The 22,765-nt window shown below is 42.4% G+C and overlaps 1 protein-coding gene across 2 annotated transcripts in view; it reads left to right on the top strand.

Annotated features, from left to right (window-relative positions):
- Positions 1-1,478: 1,478 nt before the first annotated feature.
- The window catches only part of SLC36A1 (solute carrier family 36 member 1), a 46,300-nt gene continuing 25,013 nt past the window's right edge, over positions 1,479-22,765 (top strand). The window contains exons 1-5 of one of the 2 annotated variants that reach the window (XM_082726185.1): positions 1,479-1,627; positions 12,275-12,422; positions 19,214-19,304; positions 20,134-20,222; positions 20,678-20,773. In XM_082726185.1, the coding sequence (XP_082582311.1) occupies positions 12,280-12,422; positions 19,214-19,304; positions 20,134-20,222; positions 20,678-20,773 (419 nt within the window). In that variant the 5' untranslated portion in view covers positions 1,479-1,627; positions 12,275-12,279. The remainder of the gene's footprint in view (positions 1,628-12,274; positions 12,423-19,213; positions 19,305-20,133; positions 20,223-20,677; positions 20,774-22,765) is intronic. The other variant, XM_082726186.1, reaches the window with a different exon arrangement.

The raw sequence follows: 22,765 nt of genomic DNA, 5'->3' as shown, positions 1-22,765 counted from the left end.
GTAGAATCAATGAGATTTAAGGCCTGGAGGTGACATGGACTCAGAAGCATTCCAAGCACAGTTCCTGGCACTGAGCAATGAACTGGTGGGTTATTGCAGGGATGGAATGAACTCACTGCCCTTCCTATTTTAAACTGAGCATGAATCTGCATTCTTCTCTCTTTCCCTGGTGAAATGAACCAACGGGTACCATCGGTTATAGAACATATAAAGATTTTAAATGGATATATATAAAGTAATGTGTGCATATGAAGTAATTTAGACAGTATAGACAGTGAAGAGCAGAAGTCTTAAGCAAAACTTAAGTACTGCTATTCACGATTCTATGTTTTAATACCACAAATCTCTGTATGTCTCTCTCTACAAATAATTCTATAAATATATAATACAGGATATGGAGAATAAAACATGCTGGTAACTGTGTAATTCTTTGGAGAAGAGAGTGAATTTGGAAGAAGGGAATTTTTCACTGTTTATATATTTATATATTGTCTAACATTTCTAAGAATATACTCATGTATTATATAATTTTTACGGACTATCTTAACAGCTTCATGGAGGTATAACTGACATACAATAAATTGCACATATTTTAAATTTTTTATTTCTTTTTAAACTGCACGTACTGAATGTGTATAATTTGATAATTTAAATCTATATTCACTTGTGAAACCATCACCACTATCAAGGTAGTAAAAATATTTGTCACCTGGCAAGTTTCCTTATGACCTTTCATAATCTCTCCTCTCCTGACCTCCCCACCTACTCCCAGGCAACCACTGATGTGTTTTCTGTCACTGACGATTATTTAACATCTTCTAAAATAGGAAATAAATGAAATATGTTTTCTGACTTCTTTTACTCAGCACAATTGTTTTAAGACTTATCCATTTTGTAGCCGTATCAGTAGTTTATTCTTTTTTGTGTGTGAATAATTACATAATTTTTATTTTATTTATTTATTTTTTAGTTACATAATTTTTAAAGGGAGAATTCAGGGCAAAGGAGGCAAGAGAAAGCTAGATAACACATACGCCTCAAACATTCTGAAATGTTGCCATCCATTTAAAAATGTTACTTAAGTGTTTAAATATACTGAAAAGATAATGTTGTCTTACCTCACACAGTCCCATTTCCACGAGCAACCACAAATGGGTTTGTGTAAGCTTCGAAAAACCTGACTAGGTGATTTTTTTTTTAAGATGTCTTTTTTTTGTATTATAAAAGCGACATATATTCCCCGCGACGTGGTAAGGAAAACGCCGCGTGTGTAGACAGGAGCCCAGGGCTCAGGGGACAGAGCTCAAGGGACTCGCCGGCCTCGCTCCGAGCTCAGCGCCCCGCCCCGTTGTCCCAGGCCCCAGGCCCCCCGAGCACCGCCCTGCCTGCAATGACAACAACTGGTCGCCAGGTGGTGCTGCGGCGCCGGGTTCCGGAGCTTCGTGACAGAAGGGGAGCTACCGCCGGCGGGGACACGTGACCCGGGGCTCCGGCTGGGGCTCCGGCGTCACGTGACGCGGCCCGGAAGCCGCGAGCCCCGGCAGCTAAGGGGGATGGCAGGGGCTCCGCGCTGAGGCGAGGACAGGTGGGCTGCACCGAAGCGGGAGCCGGAGCCGGAGCTCGAGCGGTGAGTCTTCTCGCTGACCGGCCGGGGCTGCCGGCGAGTCACTGTCTCAGGCGGGACCCACGTCGCCTTCCTCGGGGACGCAGCGGATGCTCGGGGTCAGGCACTGACCGACTTGGGGTGCGGGTCCGAGTCTCCCCGGCTTCCCACCCTCAGCGGCGATAAGATGCGGGCACCCCTCCCGGGATGAGGCGAGCACTGTCTGGCGGCACTGTCTCCCTTGACCTCCCCTTGCCGTTTGACAGGTGGGGAAACTGAGGTAGCGAGCTGGGAAGGGTCAGCCAGACGACGAGCCAGGGCTTCTTCCACGCTTCCCAAAGGGGCCCCGTCGCCTCGGGCAGGTCACGCGCCCTCTGTGAGAACCCTGCTTGGGGGACTTGAGATGGTGGGTCTTCGGGTCATAGAGCTCCAGACCTGGGGCCCCCTCCCCCCCCCGCCGGTGCAGCCCCCTTCTAGGACAGTTGGGGAAATCGAGGCTCGGGGCTTGCCTAAGGTCACACAGTGAGTGAGTGGCAGCGCTGCGACTAGAATCCAAGTCTCCCCAGGCTCCAGCAGCGGCTTGCTTTCCAGCACACCGCCTCCTGCAGACAGCTTGACGTGTGGACGGCACCCTCTCCTGTCCTCTCCTCTTCTGGCGCTCCCTTTTTTTTTTTTTAGCTCTGCATTCTCCATCCCCGGATTGGCTTGGTTCTGGGTGTGGTTCCCTGTTTCAGTGTTCACGATTTTTTCTGCAGCCTCATCACTCTGTAGGTTTTGCTTCCAACGTCCTGCTATTTTGTGTAAATGGTGCCGAAATACGAAATAGGAATTGGAGTAAGCTCCTGGGTGGGTAGGTGGCTCCCAGCAGGGGTTGTGGAGAGCCCTGGGGTTAACCTGAAGAATGTAAAGCCCCGGCTTTAGTTTTTCTGTAGCTTGCTTGTCTCCTTTGGAGAATGTTGGCTATTTGGATGCAACCATTGGAGGTCTGCTGAAATGAGATAGCATCGTGGCGTGATGGAAAGAACCAAGACTGGGGAATTGGGAGATACTGTTCTAACTCTGACACTTGCTTTGCAACCTTGGGTGACTCCCATCCTGGAATACAGTGATGGAGTTTAATCCCTAAGGACCTCTTCTGCTCTGACATTCTGTACCTTTAGCTCTGTTTGTCTTCTAATCCGAGCAGGTTTTCCCCTGGGTACATTACTGTCGCCTTGTGACAAGGGTTAATCCAGTTGTCCAGGAAGCAGTCTCCCTACTCCACTCATTTCTAGGTTACCATGAGATCCCCCTCTTTCTTTATCTCTGTATTAAGTCCAATCTAAATGTTGGCAGCTGAGAATGATTTCGACTGTCTTTAATCACTTTAAACATGATCAAGGCCTTCTTTGACTCTTGTCGAGAGCCTTGTCCACAGTAATTAACTTGTACGTTGAGAGTATGTTTTCTTTAAAGATGTGGAGGAAGTAAAGAGGACACAAAGCGATGGTCTTTTCCTCGGAGTTTGAGACGGTGGGGTGGAGGCTGTGTGAAGAAGAGGCTGCTGTGATGCCGCTATTGAGCCTCTCTTCTTTTGCTTTCTGAGTGTGTCATTTATAATGGCCTGCTATTGAGTCCTTATTTTCCCTTTAAACCATATAGCTTTTCATTCAGCCTCATCTCTCTGCAGCTGGAGTGCTCAGAGCTGGCTTTGTCTATTTCAAAGGCAGATTCCATTTCTTCTGCAATATTCCAGAGACTACAATGAAGACCAGTGGATGCAAGTGCCAAAAGGGAAGTGGTTTTGGGTGAACTTAAGAACTTTCAAAGAATAAGAGTTCTTTTGTGTTTCAGCACAGAGCATGGAGGTCCCTGTCACTGAAGATAATTGTCACTGGGCAATTACTTTTGGGAATGCTATAGATTATGTTATTGTGTTGGGTAGAGCTTTGGACTAGGTAAAATTTGAGGTTTTCTTCTAACTCAGGGGTACTGTGAAACTCTGGGAGGGTTTCTTTTTTTAATTTATATATTTAACAGACAGACATCACAAGTAGGCAGAAAGAGAGGAAGGGAAGCAGGCTCCCTGCCTAGCAGAGAGTCCGATGTGGGGCTCCATCCCAGGACCCTGGGAACATGACCTGAGTTGAAGGCAGAGGCTTCAACCCACTGAGCCACCCAGGCACCGCCTGGGAGGGACTTTTTAGCATGAAGAATGTGAAGTAGAGTGGGTGTCCACTTCTATGACTGCCTTACTTTTCCCCTTGCCTCAGAAAAGTACTTTCTCTTGCATTAAGTACTCTTGTTTTTTAATTTAATTTTATTTTTTTAATTTCTCTTCTCCCAGGGAGTGTCTGAATTCTTTAAATGCTTGCTATCTCTTCCAAGGTCAGATGCTGAAGAGTCCTTGTGCTATGAATGATACATTTCTTCTTTCCACCCTAACCTGAAAGCAGGGTTCTAGAACTAGGCTGAGTGAATGGACTTTGGTTTCTGCTTTGGCTGGCCTAGCTCTGATAACCCCTTCCAGAAGTGTGTGACTGACTGACCACTAACACCTAGGCTAGCTTTTCTCTTTGCCCACAGAGGAAACTCAAGCTGAGTCCTTTTACCTCAACCCAAGCCTTGCAGAAATCCTGAGCCTCTCTCCTTAAGCAAGGCCTTACTGGATCTAAGCAAACAAAGCTAGCTCTGTTTTATAGGTGTGGGGTCTCATGGATGAGACATTCTTAATGTGCCAGAATAGGAACCACATGATGTTGCATTTGGTTCCATCTTTTCTTTGATCTCCCAAACATTTCTCTTAGAAGCCTCGACACCCAGGACCAGCTCTCAATAGTAGGAAATATTCTCTAGTAGGAAATATTCCTTTGTGCTTCCCTATTCCGTGAAGTCAGGAATCTGTGTTTACTGCGATGCTCATGGCACATAGATCACCATTTCCAAGACGAGCTGGCTCAGCTCTCCAGAGTGATGAAAAGGAGAACTGCAGAACTGCAAGTTTGCACAGTGAACTTTCTGACTTCCTGCTCTTAAAATTCTATATAGTGATAATTGCATCTAGCTCTGAACTCATGTACTTTTTATTATGCAGAATTCCCCCTGCATGCCTAATCTTGCCCCTGTTTTGTTCCAAAGGAGATTGCAAGGAGGTTAGATAATTTATGGTGTGATAGAAAAATGGACTGAATGTGGTATGTTGTATTCTAATCCCATGTCTTTAACTGGCTGGGGCCTTGGTTTTCTCACCTTTGAATGAGAAGCTGGGGCGTTAGGTCTTCTGTAAGTCATGCCTGGTCCTAACATTTAGTGGTTTTTATGTTTGTGTGTAAAAAGTGAGTGTGTTTGTCTCATCAGCCCCTCCTGGGCAGAGCCTGCTGAAGTCAGCAGCTGCTTTGCGGCTGCCCTCTCACCAGAATCTTTTAGGCAGAAATCAAATTATGAAATGTACTTCTGTGGTAGGTGAAATGGAGTTTCATCTGATTCCCTTTAAAAACAAATCACATGGAAGTTAGAAATTTTCATTTTCCTCCGTGTAGACCCCACATAGCAACACAGTCTGTTTCCTTGTTTATGATTTTGGAATTCCAGCAGTATAGAAGAGAAAAATGCATCTAAAGAATTTGCTGATTCTTAGGGTTCCAAAGTCTAACCCAGTGTCATTGTTTCAGAAAAATGGGTAGCACTTGTAGTCTGCAAATATCACCAATCCGTGAACTCTGTTAGGAAATGAGGCCTGGGGTGTGCCTATCATAAGATCATATATATTTTTCTAGTGCCTAGTATAAATCCACCTGTAATCAAGATCATTTAGGAAGATGGTTAAAAATAAAAATGCTCAGGTTGAATCAGATTGGGCCGAGAAATCTGTTTGGTTTTTTTAAAGCCATTTTATTGAGATATAATTCACATGGCATGGCATACAGTTCAACCATTTAAAGTGTACAATTCAGAGGCTTTTAGTATATTCACAGAATTGTGAAGCTGTCACCAAAATCAATTCTGGAGCCTTTCCACCTCCCCAAAAGAAACTGTTCCTTAGGTGTCCCCTGCTAATTCCTCTTAACTCCATACCCCAAGCCTTAGGCAACTACTACTTTGTTTTCTGCTCTAGACTTTCATATGAACAAAAGCATATCGTATATGGTGCTCTATGACTGACTTTTTTCAATTAAAATGATGTTTTCCAGGTTCACCCATGTTGTCACATGTATCAGTATTTAATTTTTTTAAATTTATTTTTTATTTATTTTCAGCATAACAGTATTCATTATTTTTGCACCACACCCAGTGCTCCATGCAATCCGTGCCCTCTATAATACCCACCACCTGGTACCCCGACCTCCCACCCCCTGCCCCTTCAAACCCCTCAGATTGTTTTTCAGAGTCCAGAGTCTCTCATGGTTCACCTCCCCTTCCAATTTCCCCCAACTCCCTTTTCCTCTCTAACTCCCCATGTCCTCCATGCTATTTGTTATGCTCCACAAATAAATGAAACCATATGATAATTGACTTTCTCTGCTTGACTTATTTCACTCAGCATAATCTTTTCCAGTCCCGTCCATGTTGCTACAAAAGTTGGGTATTCATCCTTTCTGATGGAGGCATAATACTCCATAGTGTATATGGACCACATCTTCCTTATCCATTCGTCCGTTGAAGGGCATCTTGGGTCTTTCCACAGTTTGGCGACCGTGGCCATTGCTGCTATAAACACTGGGGTACAGATGGCCCTTCTTTTCACTACATCTGTATCTTTGGGGTAAATATCCAGTAGTGCAATGGCAGGGTCATAGGGAAGTTCTATTTTTAATTTCTTGAGGAATCTCCACACTGTTCTCCAAAGAGGCTGCACCAACTTGCAGTCCCACCAACAGTGTAAGAGGGTTCCCCTTTCTCCACATCCCCTCCAACACATGTTGTTTCCTGTCTTGCTAATTTTGGCCATTCTAACTGGTGTAAGGTATATCTCAATGTGGTTTTAATTTGAATCTCCCTGAGGGCTAGTGATGATGAACATTTTTTCATGTGTCTGACAGCCATTTGTATGTCTTCATTGGAGAAGTGTCTGTTCATATCTTCTGCCCATTTTTTTTATTGCTAAATAATATTATATCAATATACCACATTTCATTTATCCATTCATCAGGTTTATTTCCACATTTTGGCGCTTAGGGATAATGCTGCTGTGAACATTTTTGTACCAGGTTTTTGTGAGGACATACATTTTCATTTTAGGACATACCTAGGAGTAGAATTGCTGGGTCATATGGTAACTATGTTTTGAGTAATTGCAAGACTGTTGTCCAAAGTGGCTGCACCATTTTACATTCCCACCAACTGTCTTAGAGGGCTCTCATTTCTCCACAGCTTCACCAAAATTTTTTATTATCTATCTTTGATTTTAGCCATCTTGGTGGGTATGAAGTGGTCTTTGGTTCACATTTTCCTGATGGCCAGTGATATTGAATATCTTTTCATGTGGTTATTTGGCCATTTTCACATCTTTGGCAATATGACTCTCCAGGTGCTTTGCCTATTTTTTAATTGGATTGACTTTTTATTATTGAGTTATAATAGTCCTTTGTATTTTCTGGATATAAGTCTCTTATCAGAAATATGATTTGCAGAAATTTTCTCCCATTATTTGTGTTGCTTTTCACTTCCTTGGTGTTGTTTGAGACACAAACATTTTTAATTTCAATATACCTGGGTTCCCCCCTGCTTTTTTTTTTGGCTTGTGCTTTTGTTGTCATATCTAATTATCTAATCTGAGGTCATGAAGATTTATGCTTATGTTTTCTTCTAAGACTTCTATGGTTTAACTCCTGTGTTTAGGTCTTTGATCTGTTATGAGTTAATTTTTGCCTATGGTGTGAGATAGAGTTCTAACTTCATTCTTTGAATATGAATATCCAGTAGTCCCAGCATGATTTGTTGAAAAGATGGTTCTTTTCCCATTGAATTATCTTGGCACTCTTGTCAAAAATCAGTTGACCATAGATGTGAGTGTTTATTTTTGGACTCTCAATTCTATTCCATTTATCTATATATCTATCTTTATGCCAGTACCTTATTATCTTGATTACTGTAGCTTTGTGCTAAGTTTTGAAATTGGGAAGTCCTCCAACTTTGTTCTTCTTTTTTAAAATTATTTTGGCTAATCTGAGCCTCTTGAATTTCCACGCGAATTTTAGAATCTGACAGTTTCTTGCCAGTTTCTGAAAAGGCAACTGGGATTTTGTTAGGCATTCAGCTGAAACTATAGGTCAGTTTGGAGAATATTGCCATCTTAACAACATTCAGTCTTCTAATCCGTGAACATTGGGGTGTTTTTTCAACTTTTTAGGCTCTTAATTTCTTTCAACAATATATTGTAGTTTTCATGTACAAGTCTTCCACATTCTTGGCTTAAATTTATTCCTAAGAATTTTATTCTTTTTTGATGGTATTGTAAAGAGACAGTTTCTCAATTTAATTTTCAGATTGTTCATTGGAAATTCATAGAAACACAACTGGTTTTTGTATTTTGACTTTGTATCTTACAACTCTGCCGAATTTACTAATTCTCCTAGCTTTAGTAGATAACTTTTTATGTGTTTACAAGTCACCCTTTAAAGTATTGTTTAGTTTTTGGTGATGAAGCTAAGTAATACTTTAGTACTGCCTCTCCCTCCCTCTATTCCTTTGTCCTCCCCTGACCTTCCTATATGCCCCCAAAGATAGATGATAGATAGATAGATAGATAGATAGATATGGATTCTCTTTCCTTTGTTGGAATGGAAACCAATCAGTAAGCTCTTAGATGGTAATTTGTTGAGAATGTTTTATGTATTTTCAAAAGTGAGTAAATATGAGGCTGATAGGTGGATGAAAGATGCTCAGTTTTTATTTTGCTGAAAATTAAAGAAATGTAAAATTAAACAAGTACAAGGAGCCACCGTCTGTTTAAAAGAACAAAAATTAAAATGAGAAAAACCAACATTGGCAGAGTTATGAAGAGACAGTCATGTCCATATATTGTTAGTGACACTATAGGTTAGTTCAGCCATTTGTATGTTAAGAACCATAAAAATGAACTTATTCACCTAGTTCTATGCCAAAGATATGTCTCAAAAATTAAAAATTGTATGAATTCTTATTAGCTGTGCTATAATAGATTTTTAAAAAGAAAGCATAAACCTCAAATCCAACGATTAGGAACTAGTGAAGCAAATTATTATATCAACATAATGATGGACCATTATGTTGCAACTAAACATTATTAGTGTGTGTACTGTACAGATTCAAGGAAGAGTAGATATGAAATAAGTGGGAAAACCCTTAAAATAATGAGAATATTGATAACAAAAAATGGGTTATGTAAGAAATTTTTTAAAATGTTAAGTTTATACAAATAGCTGATATTTCAGTACAATTATGGTTGAATGTATACTTGAAGAAAAAAATATTTTTCCACTGAACAAAAAGTTTCTTACTTTGTAGTGGTTCACCCTTATGGGTCTAAATTCATTAGGAAAATTTTAACTTTGTGTTGATGGACCACACATAATATATAAACTTTTTTCTTTGTCCTTAAGAACCTGAAGGACAAGCTTGTCCTGAATTTTCACATATCATGCCCCTCATGTTAACAGTTAGCAGGTGCTATTAAAATCTCCCACAGGGCAGGAATCACAATTGCACAAGAGATTTGGAAACCAGGTTTCATCAAAGGGAGCCCAGGGCAAGGTAGCGTGGCCTTGGAGGCCAACACTCAGTGGGGACAGCTAGAGAGCAAGGGAAGGCACCCTTGGTTGCAGAAAGAGCCCCAGAAGGAACTCCAGGAGGGACTACACCCACTCTCTATCGTGCTTAGATCCCTACTTCACAGCTCTGAGAAAGGCCTTCTGCTTGCAGTTTCCTAGGGATGGGGAACACGTTGTCTCCCAGAGCCGTCTGTTCCATTAGGTAACTCCTTTTGATAAAGATTTTTCCTTATGTCTAGCCAAAGACCTGCCTCCCTCTGCTTTCCACCTACTGATCCTATTTCTGACTCATCTTTGCCATCTCACAGGACAAGTCTTATCCATAGGACAGCTTTTTTTTTTTTTAATTTCTTTTCAGTGTTTCAGAATTCATTGTTTATGCACCACACCCAGTGCTCCATGAAATATGTGCCCTCCTTAATACCCACCACCAGGCTCACCCAACTCCCCCACCCCCTCCCCTCCAAAACCCTCAGTTTGTTTTTCAGAGTCCACAGTCTCTCATGGTTCGTCTCCCCCTCCAATTTCCCCCAACTATCCTCTCCATCTCCCCATGTCCTCCGTGTTATTCCTTATGCTCCACAAGTAAGTGAAACCATGTGATAATTGACTTTCTCTGCTTGACTTATTTCACTCAGCATAATCTCTTCCAGTCCCATCCATGTTGATACAAAAGTTGGGTATTCATGCTTTCTGATGGAGGCATAATACTCCATAGTATATATGAATCCTTGTCTTCTTTATCCATTTGTCTGTTGAGGGGCATCTTGATTCTTTCCGCAGTTTGGCGACTGTGGCCATTGCTGCTATGAACATTGAGGTACAGATGGCCTTTCTTTTCACTATATCTGTATCTTTGGGGTAAATACCCAGTAGTGCAATTGCGCGGTCATAGGGAAGCTCTATTTTTAATTTCTTAAGGAATCTCCACACTGTTTTCCAAAGTGGCTGCACTAACTTGCATTCCCACCAACAGTGCATAGGACAGCTTTTATTTTATTTTATTTTTTAAAGATTTTATTTATTATTTGACAGAGAGAGATCACAAGTAGGCAGAGAGGCACGCAGAGAGAGAGAGGGAAGTAGGCTCCCCACTAAGCAGAGAGCCTGATGCAGGGCTTGATCCCAGGACCCTGAGATCATGACCTGAGCTCAAGGCAGAGGCTTAACCCACTGAGCCATCGAGGCGGCCCATAGGAAAGCTTTTAAAAGCATTTTTTATACCTGCCAAGTTGCCAGCTCTCCAGGTTGGATGCTTCTCGTCATCCCTCCTCAGGCTGGTGCTGAGCCCTGGCTATGCCACAGTTTATTATTCCCTTAATAGTATGCTGCCTGGAACAGAATATAATGCACAGCAAAACAATAGTGCTGTCATTTACCTGCCCTTCTCATCCTTGTGCAACCTAGAATTAGCTGACTTGGTATCTGTTATTAAATTATTGACTTCTGTCGAGCTTATCATCAGCTAAAACTCTTAAGTACGTTATTTTCTTCTTTTTAACATCCATACAGTTGCCAAGCCACATCTGCCACATCCTGCAATTGTTTCTCATACTTTGGATCTACAGATTTTAGCTTCTATTTGAGCAGTTTCTTAGCAATATTCTGCTGGGGGCAACTTTAGTTTTTATATACAACATAAAGAAGCTTCTTTACAGTATTTGGAATAAACTGAGCCTCTGGGCCAAGTAAGCGATGGAGTTGTTTCTTGGTTGTTGGGGAGGGGTGGGGAAATTTGTCAGTCCCTGTGTCCTGTCCCTTCTCCCTCAGTAATATGCAGGATTCACCTGGAAGGCCATATTCCTCAGACACTTTGGTGTGTTAGAAAAGACTAGAAATTGGCTGTTGTTTGCATAGATGATTACATTGGTTGATTCCTGGAATATTAGCACTAGAGAGATGCTGAGGGGTCTTTCAGTTCATTGCCCTGTACCCCCTTGCTGCACATTTGGGGTAAATAAAGAGAATTGTTCCATGCTACTAAGAGAACTGGTGATGCAGTCAGCCTCAGAACCCAGGCCTTCTGACATACATACATAGATACTGACATATTAGCTTTGCTTGGATAATGGCTTTCAACTCCTCCTATTAAGATACGTTATAGATACCCCCCCCCCCCCACCGAGCCCTCTTATGAGTTTAACTGCCCCAGAGCTAGATGACTTCTTCGAGTCCTTCCAGAATGCAAGTAAATGATGCCCTGTTAGATATTTAGCAAAGTCACTTTGAGCTGCTTGCAGTTATGGCTTATTGCAAGGTAAGAATCCTGGGGTCAGGGGAGGAGGGTTACTGGTGACCTCCTAAGAATACAGGATGGGCCAGAGGTCATGGTGGAGAGAGAGAGGAAGTCATCTGTGGCTCCAGAACCTGGTGGGGAATCTGAGCAGAATTGGATCATTTGGAGGGGATTTTTTTTAATGCAACAAGGTTCTTTTTCTAATGCATGCAGGAGAAAAATAAGATGCAGTCAGGACTATTCAGGTTCTCATCCTCTGAGAGCTTGACTCCTGGGGAAGGTGAACCTGAATACAATATATCTGTTGTTCAGTGTTCAAAGAAATCAGCTGGAAGGAGGGGATAGTTACTCCCAACCAAAGGAAACAGGGAAGGCTTCCTGGAAGCACCTGTCTGCATCTTCCCCCACCCAACCCATGCAATGCCTCACCTTTGCTCTGTCCAGGTGTGTGGTGGCAAATTTAGAAATTTATGAGTGGGGCACTGAGAAGGTTGGGAGACAGAAGCCAAGTGTGAGCTCAGCCCGCCCATGTGTACTTTGCACTTTTCCCATTTCCCTTGGTATCAGGCACTGTCACTGAACTTAATTCATAGTGCAGCTGTCACTGAGCTGCTGTGACAATGGCTGCTTCTGCCCCAGAGCCCACCGCAGGCTTGGAGCTAAAGGCCCCAGCTGCTGGAGGTCTTAGCAGTGACCCTGTCCCCTCAGCTACCATGTCCACGCAGAGACTTCGGAATGAGGACTACCATGACTACAGCTCCACGGACGTGAGCCCAGAGGAGAGCCCATCCGAAGGCCTAAACAATTTCTCTTCCCAGGGCTCCTACCAGCGATTTGGGGAAAGCAACAGCACAACGTAAGTAGCTGTTTCTTCTTCTGTCCTGGGTGTGATTCATGTTTTTACATTGTGTGTTGGTAACATAGTCTCCCTTAGAGGTATTCTTGCTCCCCCATTTTATCAATTCCCCATTTTACAGGAAGGAAGATATAAAGAGATTGGGTGAGTAACAGCTCTAAGATTTGAGTTCCTTGCTCACCAGTCTTTCCATCTGCATCTGTTTTACATTCTTTGCTCCTTTCAGCTGTGTTGGTCCCAGAAGGCTGGTGCTGAACTTAAGAGAAACTTCTAGAGAGACCATTCTCTTAATTCAGAACCATGGGTCATCTGTGCTAGAACCTCAAATACTCTAGGCTCAATTGGAAGCTTCATTTGCAGAGTCTTGCCCAAACTTCTGCCCCATCACCAGTCAGTCAGTTCATTTGACTGAAGAAATGATAGGAGGGAGGAAGGAATAATTTCTCCTGCCCTTAAAAACTTTGAGGTTGAAGAGTGCCTGGGTGGCTCAGTCAATTAAGCCTCGAGCTCTTGATTTTGGTTCCAGGTCAGGATCTCAGTGTTGTGAGATCGAGTCTCACGTTGGGCTCCATACTGGTCGTGGAGCCTGCTTATGATTCTCTCTTTTCCTCTCTCTCTCCCCTCACCACTCTCTCTCTTTCCTCCCTATCTCTTAAAAAAAAAAAATCAAGGGGTTGAGAAAAAGAGGTCTGCCTAGCATTGTTTAGGCATGTTAGCTCTGGCGAATCTTTCTTATCTCTAGAAACTGAATTCCATCCATGACTCATCTGGGTGGAGTTTGGCCCTCTCTGGGCCTTAGTTTACCCAAATGTAAGAGAAAATTGAGGACCCCACTGTGAAGCTGTGCTGACTGCTATTCACCCACTTGAATTAGAAGATTCAGAGGAGGGTTTTCTACCCCACTGACTTCTCTAACTCAATCCTGAATCAACAGACCCCTGATATTTTCTCTAGAGCCCAACATTCTACCTTTTTTTGGCTCTTCTGTTTATTCCTCAAGCTTAGCTATTACCCTTTCTGTGTTCCTTTGTGGGATGGATGTGACTTATCAAGGGAATCCTTTATGTACTAGACTTAAAACGCTGTCTGGCGTGACTGCCCAAGCCAACTATCAAAGATTCTCTTGGAGGTCATTACTGGGGAAGCTCCCTCTGGCTACAGTGTCTCTTGGAGAAGGACATTTTCTCTTGTAAACAGGGATAGAATGACAGGATGTGGTCTGTCCACATAAGCACTAGCTGTTTTCTGCTCCTAAAGATACAGTCTCTATAGCCTATTTCTCATGTGGCATGCATTTGTGGATTCCCCCATTTGCTTGCAGTGTTGGCTGATGGGAAAGGTTGCATAGAAGACAACTGGAAGCAGTGAGGACCATCTTTCCCCTGTTTTCCTAACCTGTCCACTCAGTTGGCTTCCTCCAAGCAGGAGGAGCTCCAGATGCAGCCAGTGGCATGTGAGAGCTTCCCTTCAGAAGTCACACTCATTGTGAAATGCTTCTTCCAAGCTTCTCTCTCTATAGTTTTCCTTCCAGTTTTTGCTCCTTCTTGTTCTCACCCATCAGCCTGTCTGTGCAATGCTTGCCATACGGTTTCTAGATTTTCATTTTTAAAGCGACCTCTCTAAAGTTCAGAACCAACCACTAGCAACTTCAGGATGGTAGTTCACAGGTTTTGTGTGTATTGAAAGTAATGTATGCCTGTTAACTATCCTGATTACCTTTTTTTCACATTGGGTTATGACTAATGGTCAACCTAAAATTATTTCTCCTTGCTTGTTAGAAATTGAGAAAATCAGGAGATACCTTCCTTGGGCTTGTATTGGCATGTTTTCCAGGATATGATTTGTTGTGAGGGCCCATCCTGCCCTGATACTGTGATATATGGAAAGGAAAGCCCATCTATAAATGATGTTAGGTATCACAAGTGACCTAGGGAAAGTACTCCCTTGGACATGGAGAGTTGGCTGAGTGCTTGCCTGGGGCCCAGATCCACATAAGCGTTTATGTGTAGGAAATGTGCCAGGTATGCTTAAGGTGTAAGCTGATTCAGGTGACGTGTTAGCTCTTGCAAATCTCTGATATGGCAGAGTGTTAGAGACAAGTTTTTGAGCTGGATTCCTTGTCTCCTGTGCCTTGCCCCACCCTGTTATCTAGTTTGCCAAGGAGCAAAGAATGCAGAACAAAGTACAAGGAACAAAATACAAGGAATAAAGTACATGCATGCATCTAACTGGCTCTTCTAAAGGTTAGGGGTTCAGTGGAAATCCCTAACCAGGGGTGCAGATAGGAAGCCCAGACACTTCCATACCTGTGTGTTTGTGAGGTTATTTCCTAACACTTGATGTTGTCAAGCTATGGACTGTTTTGACAACAGCCTCATTTTATTCTATTGGGAAGTTCTTCTTGTTGCCATATCAGTCACATTATAGCAGCTGTTGGTTGAGCTTTGGTTCTTTTTCCCCAGGCTGGCAGGCTGAGAAACCAGTTGACCAAAACTGCTTCCTCTAGATTATCTACGGCAGCCATTTGCAAAGTGCGGTCTACAGACCCTTTGGGGGCCCATTTCAAGAAGTCTGTGAAATTGAAACTGTTTTCACAATAACACTAAGATGTTATTTATCTTTTCACTGTGTTGACATTTACATGGATGGTTCAGCAGCAGTGGTGGGTAAAATTGCTGATACATTAGCATAAACCAGGACCATGCCACCAACTTATGCTAGTCATTGTATTTTCTTGCTGCCACACACATACAAAGAATAAGCCATTGTCACTTACACAGGTCCTTGATGAAGTGATCAAATTACTCATTTTATTATTTAACCCTTCAGTACAGGGTTTTAAATAATCGGCCTGGCCAAATAGGAAGTAGACATGAAATACTTTTACTGTGTACCAAATATGATGCTAGTTTCAACGACAAAACCTTGAGTGATTATTGGAATTGTAAACTGAACTAGCTGCTTTTTGTTTTGTTTCTTTTCTTTCATAGAACACTGTTTTTGCTAGGAAGAACTAATGAACTGTTGGTTATTCAGACCTGAGTATTTGACAGTACTGAATACTTCATTTCTTGAAAATGAAAGGAATGAGACCATCACCTCAAAAAAATAACCAGTGGTATTAGTTGCCCACAATAAAATTTGAGCTTTCAAGCAAAACTAGAAAAAAAGAACAACAAATATCCAACACTGAACTTGACAGCTTCCCTCTACTTAGAGACTTCTGATAAGATCGGTGATATTAATAAATGTGATTTTTTCAGATATTGTATAATGAAATGTGCCAGCATTTGAAAGATTGATATCTTCCAAATGGCCAGTGATACTAGAAAATTGTGCATGACTTTAAGATCTATTTGAAGGGCAAGATCACCAGTAGTGGTTTTTTTTTTAACTTTATTTTATTTTTTCAGTGTTCCAAGATCCATTGTTTATGCATCACATCCAGTGCTCCATGCAATACGTGCCCTCCTTAATACCCACCACCAGGCTCACCCAACCTCCCAACCCCCTCCCCTCCAAAACCCTCAGTTTGTTTCTCAGAGTCCACAGTTTCTCGTGGTTCATCTCCCCCTCTGATTTCCCCCAACTCCCTTCTCTCCTTCTCCCAGTATCCTCCGTGTTATTCCTTATGCTCCACAAGTAAGTGAAACCATATGATAATTGACTCTCTCTGATTGACTTATTTCACTCACTAGTAGGTTTTAATGTGATAGGATATCAAAAAGTTCAGACTCCTCATTATAACTAACTTCCTAAGAAATAACCATGTGTCGAATTTGGGGGTAGTATCAAAGGAAAATTACCATAATTGTCTAAAGAGACTATTAAAGCACATTCCAACTGCATGTCTGTATGAGGACAGATTTTCTTTATGTACTTCAACCAAAACAACATATCACAACAGCTTGAATGGAGAAGTAGATAATCCAACTGTCAAGCAAGACATTAAAGAGGTTTGCAGAAAAAGTAAACTAGTGCCATTTTTTATTTTGGAAAATAGAATTACTTTTCATTAAAAATTTGTTATTCTGAAAAATAATAATGGTTTAAGGGGTCCCTGGGTGGCTCAGTCAGTTAAGTGTCTGCCTTTGGCTTGGTTTGTGATCGCAGGGTCCTGGAATCAAGCTTTGCATCGGACTGCCTGCTCAGCCTTGAGCCTGCTTCTTCCTCTCCCTCTGACTCTGCCCCTACCTACCTTGTGCTCTTTTGCTTGCTCTCTCTCACTCTTACAAATAAATGGATAAAAATCTTCCCAAAAAAATGCTAACAGTTTAGAAAAATCTGTTATTTATATTTATGTGGTTTTTAAAATTTTAATTAATTAATAAGTTTTTGATTTCTCAACTTTTACTTATAGTTTATATCACCAGACATAATTCATAAAAGGAAAAGCTGTTTGATATCCTCAATAATTTATAAGTGTATAAGGGGTTCGTGAGGAAAAAAATGTGTAAAAACTACTGATTTAGAACTTAAAGAGAACTATAGAGATTTTCATGGTTCACTCCCTATATCCCCCGTAGTTAAGACTTTGCAGTCCATGGAGTTAATTTTGTGATACTCTGTGGTTTGGGGTGATCCAAGCTTGGGGCCACTGATGGAAAAGAATAATGTTGGTCAGTTGCCTAGAATCCTGGTGTTTTTGAGCTGAAGAGATGTTGGCAAGTATGCTGTCCTATCCAGTCCCTCTCACTCTACAGCTTAGACAAAGTTCCAGCCGAGGGAAGGGAATTGTCATATGGAGTTAACTGTCAGAGCCAGGACTAAAAGGGGACCTGATCCCCTACAAAACCCAGCTCAGAGACATTTTAGGGAGGCCTCTGGTAAGCAGGTGAATTTTGCTACAATGCTTACCTTTGCCTGGAGTGGATTAAACATTTGCTAAGATAGACATTTGTGTGGCTCATCGTTCTGCCTGTAATCTCTTGGTCACTGGCTGCTGATAATGAAGGAGTCACCTCACCCTTCTCCCCTTGCTGTCCTTAAGCTGTTTCCTCAGGAGAGTCCAGGAGAGCGCTCAGCCTGTTCTCATTTAGATTCAAAGGCATTTTCTTGATCTTTCCTGAAAAACTTTGGGACAGTAGGAAGGTCAAGAAGTTTTCTTCCTGGAGGTAGGAGAAAGGTTACTGAAAGTAAAATTCCATTTCAGAGAATATAGATAGGTCATATTTATTATGGTCTTTATGAGTTAACACATGTTATTTGCTTTCAGTTTCTACTGAATTGCAGATGTGAAGAAATACATGGAAACATCATTTAGGAGGGATTTAGGGTGTTTGTGCAAAAAAATTTCCAGACAGTTCCAGCGACCAGATCTTGAGTGAATCTGTGATTGAGGGCAAAGTGATGGTGTATTGACCTGTTTTTTATCCTGGAGGCAACAGGATAGAAAGTCCAGCACAGGGGTCACTTCTTTTTTTTTTTTTTTTTTTTTTTTTAAGATTTTTATTTATTTGACAGAGAGAAATCACAAGTAGATGGAGAGGCAGGCAGAGAGAGAGAGGGAAGCAGGCTCCCCATGGAGCAGAGAGTCCGATGCGGGACTTGATCCCAGGACCCTGAGATCATGACCTGAGCCGAAGGCAGTGGCTTAACCCACTGAGCCACCCAGGCGCCCCAGGGGTCACTTCTCTGGTGTCAGTCCTTTGAGGAGTTCCCATTCTCTACAGATTGCTCACATCACCTCACCCAGGTGGCCACAAAACAACATACTCCTTTGCATTGGTGCCCTGAGTCTCTCTCTGGGCTTGTATTCCCAGACCTTTCTTTTTTATGGGCACACTGGCAAGCTCTGCCTGTCCTGCTGGGCTCGGCTCAGGTCTCCCCTCTGTGAACCCTCAACTGCCTCCCCCTCCGTGAGCACGGTTCCTGGACACTTCTTAAGAAGATAACTTTCCGTCTGGGTGGTTATTAATGTATCTGCCCTATTTTCATTGGGACATTATTGATTTCTAGAGACCAAGGTCCATATCTGATTCTTACTTACTTCTACCACTATATTAACATGGTGTTTTACATATAACAAGTAGTATTTGCTGAGTGAAAAAATTAATGAGGATAAATGAGAGGCTTTATAATTACAGCTTGAGGTAGACAGTCTGTATAACAGGTGAGGGGAAAATCTGTCCTCAAGGCAGAAGGATAAGTGAGGTGGCATTTGAAGAAGGCTTCTCCAGTCCTAGGACTGTGGCCTTTGGCTTTTTTTAAATACAAAGTACACCAGGGACTGGCCAGTTACGGTATCATATTCCTTTTGATCTGTTTACTTTGCATAACATTTTCTGTGATGGGTTCTGGGCTCCTATTTTTTATTTCCCTCATCCTTCTCTCACATCAGTGTCTGTCCTTCACACTTACGCTTGTCATCCTCGGTTGCAATGTTGAATCTGAGTCTTTACAATGGACAGCTCTGGTGAAATGTAGGCCAGAGCTGCTAGGAAAGGATACGGTGCCTACAGAGAGCCCTGGTGTCCCTCTGGTCTAATCTCCAAGAGAGCTGGGGTTCTTGGAGATGCCACAGGGAACAGAGCTTATACAGCACAGAGGCCGGGAGAGGACTCAGGGGTCAGACTGCCTGAGTTTGAATCCTGGCTAAACTCTTCACTAGCTGTGTGGCCTTGAGCAAGTATCTTCCTCATCCATAAAATAAAGTTAATACAGATCTCATAGGGTTGTTGTGGAAATTGAATGAGAAAATGTATGAAAGCACTTAGCATGTGCTACATGATTAATAAGTGTTAGCTATCATTAATATTAACGTGCCCTCATCTACTTTCTTCCCACTTCAGATGGTTCCAGACTTTGATCCACCTGTTAAAAGGCAACATCGGCACAGGACTCCTGGGACTGCCTCTGGCCGTAAAAAATGCTGGCATCTTGGTAAGGGTCTGCATTGGCGAAGGGAAGTATCGTGACAAATTTTAGGAGATGGTGTGTGTTTTTTTAAATCTTTTATTTAAAACATTTTAAAATGGAAACCTTTTTAATTCAGCTGAAGAGAGCAAAATTCAGGTGTTCATTCACTTAAACATATTTATTGAATATGCTTCTGTGTGTTAGATGTTGTTCTAGGCTCTGAATATTATTGGTGAATAAAAAAGAGAAAGGTTCTCACCCTCATGGAGCTTACTCTGTGGTGAGGAGGATGTATTTAAAATGTCTCAGAGAGTTTCTATCAATAATATTAACTAATGAATTAGTAATAGAAGTTCATTAGTTTTCTACATATTCCTTCCAAACCCCACCCCAGGAGGCTAACTCTGAGAATTTTACTTTTTCTTTTATGATTCATCCCCTATAGACTATAATCTAGAGCCATTTGGTTTCTCTTAGAGCTAGAGGTAGCTCAGAGATGTGGAAGCATTTCTCTAATGAGAAATTGCCTCTTCCCTCCATCCCTCACCTCTTCTCCCCAGACCACAGGAGCCTTCTGTTTGGCTGATTTATAGCTGTCTTGGAACAGCCTTATCTTGTGCCATTCTTCTCCATGAGGTTAGCTCTTTCACAGGCAGGCTAAGGTTCCGATGGTGCCCTTCTCACCAAGCTAATCTCCATGATCACATTTCTCTCTCTAATGTGGTGCCAGAAGTTCTGTCACTGTAGGGTACCTTAGTAGTGTTTTGATCATTCCAAATCCAGCCTCCCCTGGGCTCACTCCTAATTCTACCTGCTTGTCTCTCTCTTTCTTGTCCGCAACACTGGTCTCCAGATGGGTCCCCTCAGCCTGCTGGTGATAGGCCTCGTAGCTGTGCACTGCATGGGTATCCTGGTGAAATGTGCTCACCATTTCTGCCGCAGGTGAGACCCCCCTGAGCTGCCCAGTTGCCCTTTTGGGTTCTGTTACCATCACTGAAAGAGAGGACTAATCCAGACCACTCTAAATTATTTTGTGCTAGCCGAAGGTGGCTGCTAGTTATGGCAGCATTCCCTTTCCCTGGTTATTTTTGTGTTCTTTTTCAGTTTGTTGTCATCTGTCGTATTTACTTATGTCCAGTGGACAGAGACCACATTCTCCTTCCATGCACTGTGTAATATTTACCTCACTGAAATGATTCTACCAGATGGTCGTTAATGATAAGATACTAACTGGCCTATTGACTTCACATTTTCTGGTCCTTGAAAGCATTAGATATAGGACTCATTGGTTCTCCAGGGTGACACGTGGGGTACTGGCCCAGGTCTCGATGATCTACCTTTTTTCTGTCGCTTATTGTCAAACCTACACATTCTGCCCTCTCTCTCCCCAACCCCAGACTGAACAAGCCTTTTGTGGACTATGGGGATACAGTGATGTACGGACTGGAATCCAGCCCCAGCTCCTGGCTCCGGAACCATGCACACTGGGGGAGGTAACCAGTTTTCTCTTTTGTTGCTGCTGTGAACTCTCAGAGCGGAGGCCTTCAGACAGGGAAGTGAGATGTGGCAGATAGTGTGAGCAGTGGAAAGAGTATTGGGCCTATGGGTTTAGCTTCTAGCTCAGATCTGCCAGCAGTCATCTGGTGACCTTGGCTTTGTGACCCCTATCTTCTCTGATCTCAGTTTCCTCATTGGTAAACTGGCCATTCCAGCTTGGCAGTCCATGTCCAGTGATTATTTTATAATTTACTCATTTGTTCAGTAAAGATATTTAAGCACTGTCTTATAAGTGTTGCAGAACAATTCTAGATATTGGGCAAATTATGTGGTCCTGGCCCTCTAGGGTCTTGTAGTCTCTATAAGGAGACGGATATGTGGGAGGCTTGAGGACAAGAGATCAGGAATAGTCTAGAGCAGTGGAGGGAGTATCATGAGCTCGAAGTGTATCCTAGGAGCTCAGACAGGGAGGAGATTTAAGGACTTTTGCCTGTCCCAGATGAGAAGTATACAGGATGGGTGCTTTAAGGACAGGACACTGGACAGAAGAAGGAAGGCTTCAGGGAAGAGATGAGCTGAGGTAGAACCAATGATTTATTGAAGAAAGACATATTTCAAGAGGTGGGGGTGGGTTGGAAATTTCTCCTTATGGCAACTTTTCATATGCCTAGAGGGAAATATTCTAATTTTTGTTTCCTGTTTGAAGAAATGATATGTGTATAGATAGAGAATTGGATATCATCAGGGGCCAAATTCTTTTCTTTTAAAATGTATTTATTTGAGAGAGAGGTAGAACGAGAGTGCACTTGTGTGCATGAGGGTGGGCAGAGGGAGAGAAAGGATCTCAAGGAGACTCCCTGCTGAGCACAGAGCCCATTGTAGGGCTCCATCTTACAACCCTAAATCATGACCTGAGCCGAAATCAAGAGTCAGATGCTAACCGACTGAGCCACCAGGTACCCCTCTATTCTTTTTAAATTGAACTACATGAAAGCTCTGTTCTCCAGGAAAACTCCTTCTTGCGGTCATTGGGAGGCTTTTATAGTTCACACTATAAACCTGTGATGCAGATTTACTTTGCAATTCTTTTAGCAGGATCATTCCCTGGGACTGGGAGAAGCCATAGGGCCAAGTGGCCACCATTGGTTGGCTGGTTGGTTGTTGACTGATTGTTTCTTCCCTCCCTCCCTCCTTTCCATCATTTTTCTCTTTTCTCTTATCTTCCCCTCTGTTTTTCTCTCTTTCTCCCCAACTCTCACCTCTTTTTCCCCCTCATTCTTCCTTCCTCCCTTATTCCCTTACTTCCTTTCTTTAATGAAGTTAATTTGTGTTCATGGTAAAAAAAATTTTTTTGAGCAAGATAGGCATTCATAAAGTGAAAAATGAAAGTATAGGCTGGTCATAGTTAAATGGGTATACTTCTGGAATTTTCTGTATGTATACAAACATACACATGTTCTTAATGTCTTTTTACACAAATTTTTGCATACTGTTTGGAAATTTTTTTCTATTAAAGGCCCTAGACATATCTATATCAGCACATATAGGTTTAATGTATTCTTTTTCCCTGCTGTGTACTACTCCATTTAAGAAGGGTCTGTCATTTAATCATTTTCCTTTTGATGACCCTTCAGGTTGTCACCACCTGTTGTTGTAACAGTGCTTCCACCAGTGGTCTGTTCTGGTACATCTCTTCCTGTGTACTTATGTGACAGTAGGTTGGTTCTTGGATCCAAGTTATAAAAAGAGATCACGAAGGGGTCTACTTCCTAGGCTTTATCCTGTAGCTTTAGAACAAACGGTGTGAAGTGACATAGGCCTGCCGTGGGGAGAGAGAAGTCAAGTGACTGGTCTGTGGTCCTGGTGTATGTGCTCTACTCTGGCCATTCTGATCTCGGGATTGCCTGGCCTCATGCAGCATTCTATACAACACACAGGAAAGGGACCTCAGTCACCACACAGATAGGACCTTCTTCACCTTCCTGCAG

The sequence above is a fragment of the Mustela nivalis genome (assembly GCF_964662115.1).
Source record: "Mustela nivalis genome assembly, chromosome: 3".
Taxonomy (NCBI): domain Eukaryota; kingdom Metazoa; phylum Chordata; class Mammalia; order Carnivora; family Mustelidae; genus Mustela; species Mustela nivalis.
The sequence above is the reverse complement of the archived record's forward strand: the minus strand, read 5'-3'. Positions and strand labels throughout refer to the sequence as shown.